This window comes from Nannobrachium achirus (genome assembly GCF_963921795.1).
Source record: "Nannobrachium achirus genome assembly, chromosome: 1".
NCBI classification, from domain to species: Eukaryota; Metazoa; Chordata; class Actinopteri; order Myctophiformes; family Myctophidae; genus Nannobrachium; species Nannobrachium achirus.
Window position 1 is genome coordinate 10,413,537 of NC_137810.1, and position 6,232 is coordinate 10,419,768.

Below are 6,232 nucleotides of genomic sequence, written 5' to 3' on the forward strand. Positions count from 1 at the left end.
TGCCGATGTCGTCATTGCCGATGTCGTCGTCATGGGTGGAGGGGCTGGCGTGGGTGGTGGAGCGACGATGATGTCCCACGTTGTGTTCGAGAAAATGGTTCCGTGTTGATCCTTAAGCGAGCACCGATATGTTCCCTGTTGCTCCATGCTGACATTTTGCATTATAAGCGATGAGTTACTGCTGATCTGCAAAGTTTTAAAGTCATCAGGGTCGGGCAAGTTGGCATAGGAGAAATGGTACTGTAGCAGTGTCTCGCTAAACACCAGGTGATGCCACGGGAGGAGGCATCTCAGTTCGAAGCTGCCCCCATGCTCAGCCTCCCGGGAGAAGTGGCCGCAGTGTAACTCACTAGCAGAGGGGCAATTGTATAGACTTTCTTTACTACACTCAACTTGATATTGCCTACATGTCACCACTTTTTGCCTGAGGAATCCACACGTGTGGACACAGACAGATTCATCTTTGCGCGCCATCAGGGTCTCGTAACAGTAGTCCATTAACATTTGAAACTCTTTAACTACTTCATCATCTCCAGAGTGCTGTGAATCAGTGAAATTAGCCCATTTCGTCTGGAAGACGGAGGCGATGCTGGTCAGGGTGCTTGGCGCAATCTGGGATTGTTGAAATTTCCTCCTGAAAAGGAGTTCTGTAACAGTAAATATGTTTGATATTCTATTATACAGACAATTCATATTATTCAAATCCGGGCAATCATCTAGAGAATTCATAAATGTCCAGATTGGTGTTCTGAACCACGTCGCAAACTCCTCACAATGTACGCAGCCGCGGACTGCCTGGAGGCAGCAGAGCAGCGCCATCAACCTAAGCAAGGTCAAACGCATCCCTCAAAATATATTTAAAGATATCTTTACCTGTTCTCTGTCGCTCCGTCTCTGGAACATAATCGAATCGGATATTTATCTTAATCGGTGATGTCACGGTGATGACATCATTACATTGTACATTGGTTCTCAAAGTGGGGTCCAGGGAACCCAAGTGGTCCTTGGGAATGTTTCAGGGGTCCCCGCAGCAGAATTGTGACTTTGAATGTCACTTTGTGTCATGCTGCGAGCTTGTACATCTATTTGTGTTAGTAGTATGGTATGGAGATCTGTGCTCATCTATCTATAAATGCGAGAAGTCTCTGCGTGTCTGTCTGCGTGTATGTAATCCGCGTATCTCGAGAACCGTTCGTCCCACCGGCTTCAGATTCGGCACGCGCGTTCCCCGCCGCGGCACGGAGTGCAGTGCCGGGTCTCGACCCGACCCGACGCGCGGTTTTCCCGAACCGGCGCGAAACGTTCGGAATCTCCTTATGCGTGGTTGATTGTTGACATCAGGCTGTTCCGGAGGAAATCGGCGAAAGCTCTGACTCATTGTGACATCACTTCATAAAAGGCACTGACATCACGTACGCCACATGAGTCAACAAAAAATCTCTGTGAGTGTGTATGTATGTATGTAATCCGCGTATCTCGAGAACCGTTCGTCCCAGATACAGATATCTCCATATATGGACATAAATGGACAGAGGCAAACAGATGGTCAAAGATCTCCATATATGGGCATAAAATGGACGCAGACAGACAGATACAGATATCTCCATATATGGGCATAAATGGACACAGGCAAACAGATGTTCAAAACGGGTCCTATGACAACAGGTATAATGAGGTTTGCATTAAAGGGGGAACCGGCACTGTGTCTGCAACACAGTTGGAGGCACACGGAGGAAATCGGCGAAAGCTCTGACTCATTGTGACATCACTTCATAAAAGGCTCTGACATCACGTACGCCACATGAGTCAACAAAAAATCTCTGTGAGTGTGTATGTATGTATGTAATCCGCGTATCTCGAGAACCGTTCGTCCCACGGGCACGCGCGTTCTCCATATATGGGCATAAAATGAATGCCCCCATATATGGGCATAAAATGGATTGCAGACAGACAGATACAGATATCTCCATATATGGACATAAATGGACAGAGGCAAACAGATGGTCAAAGATCTCCATATATGGGCATAAAATGGACGCAGACAGACAGATACAGATATCTCCATATATGGGCATAAATGGACACAGGCAAACAGATGTTCAAAACGGGTCCTATGACAACAGGTATAATGAGGTTTGCATTAAAGGGGGAACCGGCACTGTGTCTGCAACACAGTTGGAGGCACAGACAGATACTCCATATATGGGCATAAAATGGACGCAGATAGACAGATATCTCCATATATGGGCATAAAATGTACCCAGAACTATAACTGCAGTGATCTCCATATATGGACATAAAATGGACGCCGACAGACAGACAGACAGACAGACAGATACAGATATCTCCATATATGGGCATAAATGGACACAGGCAGACAGATGGTCAAAACGGGTCCTATGAAAACAGGTATAATGGGGTTTGCATTAAAGGGCGGGGCATTCATTCCCTATTTACATTGTTCCGAGTTGGCCAGGTCGCCGACTAGACGCTGGGCCGCCCGAAGCTTCTAGTACTCATAAAGTAGCTGACGTCACGGACAGAAGGGCCCATACAAGGAGATATGCACGTGTGTCGTGTTTGCACAACTCACTTTGCACTGGTGGGATTTCTTCTTTAAATCTCAGAAAAGGTTGACTTTTTTTGCACAAATCTTCTCTTCTGGGGGTCCCTGGCACAAAAAGAAGGTTCAGGCGGGGGTCTGCTGCCAAATACATGTTCATTTGGGGGTCCTTGACATGAAAACGTTTGACAACCACAGACAATGGGGAAGTGTCATATCTTGCCTTCCATGCCTTCTTTTAATTGGTGTCCAAGCCACTCATTGGTATTGTAGTTTTTCTTATTATTCTTCTGACACTTTTTCTGTCCTGGCTTGACCATGCAGTCGCCCGAAACTCAACAATATGGTAGAGGGCTTTGCCAGACGTAGAAAACACGAAGCTCGCACCAATTGGCCAAAGGGTGGCGCTGTAGAAAGCCTTTGAAAGTGCAAACTTTGAACAGGTATAGCTCATGCTCTGTTTGACATACAGCCATGAAACCCATATACACATATGCATCTCCTCATGCCGAACAACTTTGCCACTCTGACTTGTGACCTTTCACCTTTAGATCTCCCACCATTTAGAATTATATGAAAAATAGTTAAAATCCCACTACTCCTGGGATCTTCGCGCCACGTGCACACATTTTTACATGAACTTTGGTATCATTGGACCGATTGGATCATCGGTATTGTTGGTATCATTGGACCTTAACGGGATATGCTGTACATGACCACTTCCACATTAGCGATAAAGGGCTCTTCAAACAAGCAGCGTTTGCCGTAGGTGCTCCCGCTAGGATCAGCGGCGGCCGCGCCGCGGTGAGACACAAACACACTCGCTCCACGAGTAAACACTGCGTGATATTTCACAAAGATGAACACAATCCAGCTCTTACCGCCCGCGTACGCATGCACAAACGAGCACGCTCGCGGGGATTTCACGGGACCGTGCCCGCTCGCCTCGCCACCTCTAAACTTCTCTGCGCGGCCAAAATTGCCGCCCGCCTTCTCATTTAAAATTAATTACTAGGAGGCGGTGACCGCGTACCATCTGGAACCCACTTAACACTTTCTTAGGAAGCTAATTTGAAGCATCCGAATTGGTGTTTCAGGTGTGAAGGAGTTAATATCTCAAATGTTCTAATGTGAAATCAAAAACATTTTACACACCCATTTTCATGGATAAACACTGTAGAAAACTAATTGATTAGGTTTCTGTGCATGTACAATTTCACAATATTTCAGTTTAAATATTTTGTTGTTCTGGGCATGAAGAGGTTAATATTTAAAAAATGCATAAATAATAAATCTACTGCATTGTACATATTCACTTTCATGGATCAACACTGTAGAAAGCAAACGTTATGCATTTAGATCAAGTATTTAGCATGAAATAAAACTAAATTTTTCTGTGGATTTTTAGTGGTTTAGGCGTTAAGGGCAGTGCTGTGTTCTACCTGTCACGCGGGCATACGCAGTATTCTGTGAAGACATAAAAAAAAATAAAAAAAAGAGTATGCCCTCATGAACCTTTCAAAGTAGTGTATCTGATAGACATTATGCACTGGCATATGCCCTGGCCACAGGAATAGCCGCGGATCATAGGTTATAGTATGCCCTCAAGAAAAGTCTAGAACACACCACTGGCTAAGGGGTAAATAACAAAAAATGCCCAAGGGATATCACTGGGCACTTAGGGTCCCCAGTTTAGGTATGATTATTTTGGGGGGTTGCAGCTTGAAACGGTTGAGAACCACTGATTTAGAGAGCATGAAAGTTAGGAACGCTGTATTCATTGCTACTTGATTGCTGCCTGTTCACAGCACTTCTTTGAAGGGGTGGAGGCGCGCGTGGCACAGGGGATCCGTGAGGAGGAGGTGAGCTACCAGTTGGCCTTCAGCAAACAGGAGCTGCGGAAGGTCATCAAGGAGTACCCCGGCAAGGAGGTGAAGAAGGGCCTGGACAACCTCTACAAGAAGGTGGACAAACATCTGTGCGAGGAGGAGAGTCTTCTGCAGGTAAAACCCATTCAGTGTTTTGCATATCATACTCACTGACCCATGCAGAGCTTCTTCATCTTGTATCTAATGGTTAATATAACGGTTATAAACTAATTGAGAATGTGTCTTTGTTTTTCTGCACCAGGTGGTGTGGCATTCCATGCAGGACGAGTTCATTCGCCAGTACAAGCACTTTGAAGACTTGATTGGCCGTTGTTATCCTGGATTTGAAATCACTATGGACTTCACCATTCAAGACATGCTGGAGTATTTCTCCAGCATAGCCCAGTCTCATTAGGCTGGCTGCTTGAAACATAGCACGTTGTTACTGCTCGCCTCTACTTGAAGATACACTACTCACAAACATGTCTGCATTGCTTTCAGCTTACTTACGTGTGTGTGTGTGTGTGTGTGTGTGTGTGTGCGCGTGTGCGTGTGCGTGTGCGCGCGCGCGTGTGTGTGTGTGTGTATGCGTGCGTGTGTGACTAATGTATGTATAATAAAGATGTAATACTGTGGCAACAATGTTAACTTCTGCAGCTGTACCATAGACTGTAAAACAATAAGGACGAAGGGAACGATGATGTCATTGGTTTCTACAGATAAGTTTTGAAGCCACTTTTTCTGCAAATTCTGGAATCTCCTGTCTCGAAAAGCGAATTCTATTGGCTGGAAGGGCAGGGATGGCAGGTCTTCACTCAGTAGCCCTAGAAGCATACCCTACTTCAGTGTTTCTCAACCACTGTGCCTGGGGACCTTTGGTGTGCCCCTGAGAAGGGTCAAGTGTGCCCCTTGAAACTGCTTGAAAGCCAGTATTGTTTATCTTGCGGTGCGAGGCGTTGTGTGCTTGTAGATCTGCTGTTTTCTCTACTGTTGTGCGACAGCCTTGTATGATGAAGCAGGGCTTTACTTTGCAAAGAAACTTAGAAATTTGAAACTTGGAGATACAAGGTTTTATTCCCGACAGTGACGATATTTACACCCCCTTATGTTAGTGTGCCCATGGATTCTTGGGACATGAAAAGTGTGCCTATGCAGAAAAAAGGTTGAGAAACACTGCCCTACTTCATCATGAATTCTAAAATGAATGGGACCATCATTTACAATTACAAAAACGCATATCATGGTAATTGAAAGAAGACTTTAAAATAGCGACTGAAAGCATGAAGTAGACTATTTATGACAAGATTTACTAAGGTAATTAAATCAAGTGTAGAGTCTGGTCAAATCCCCATCGTAATCAATGGCGTGGTGATTATTCTGAAGCCAGCAGGGTGGAAATAGCACACCCACCAGGCCATTAATAAGAATTATTATGCTGAAAATCAGCTCAGCTTCCATGATCTATGCTGCCTGATCTAATTCTGTACATCATTTAAGCCTACTTATATGTGTTTTTTTCCTCCAATGATTCAGCACTTGTTCAATTGTCCATTTCTCCTCATATTATTATTTTATGTTTATGCCAAATGTAAATATTAAATGTGTTAAGTTGTCAACCCATTTAGTAGTGTTCCCTTTTTTTATTTCATTCTTGAACTGGATTATTGCCTACACGGGGACGCCGGCTCACAAAACACGCTACCCTCAAGCTCCAGGATGTTTGACATTTCCATGGTGATGGAAGTGAAAGACAGTGTTACAGTGGAATTAGTGGCCTAAAGAATTAAGTGAATCCAGGGGT

The 6,232-nt window shown here is 44.7% G+C and overlaps 1 protein-coding gene across 1 annotated transcript in view; it reads left to right on the plus strand.

The window, feature by feature from the left end:
• Nucleotides 1-5,983, plus strand: part of LOC308292211 (exocyst complex component 1-like) — a 43,217-nt gene extending 37,234 nt beyond the window's left edge. Inside the window, exons 19-20 of the mRNA XM_080734504.1 lie at nt 4,372-4,566; nt 4,694-5,983. Of these exons, the coding sequence (XP_080590630.1) occupies nt 4,372-4,566; nt 4,694-4,846 (348 nt within the window). The 3' untranslated portion in view covers nt 4,847-5,983. The remainder of the gene's footprint in view (nt 1-4,371; nt 4,567-4,693) is intronic.
• Nucleotides 5,984-6,232: the final 249 nt, after the last annotated feature.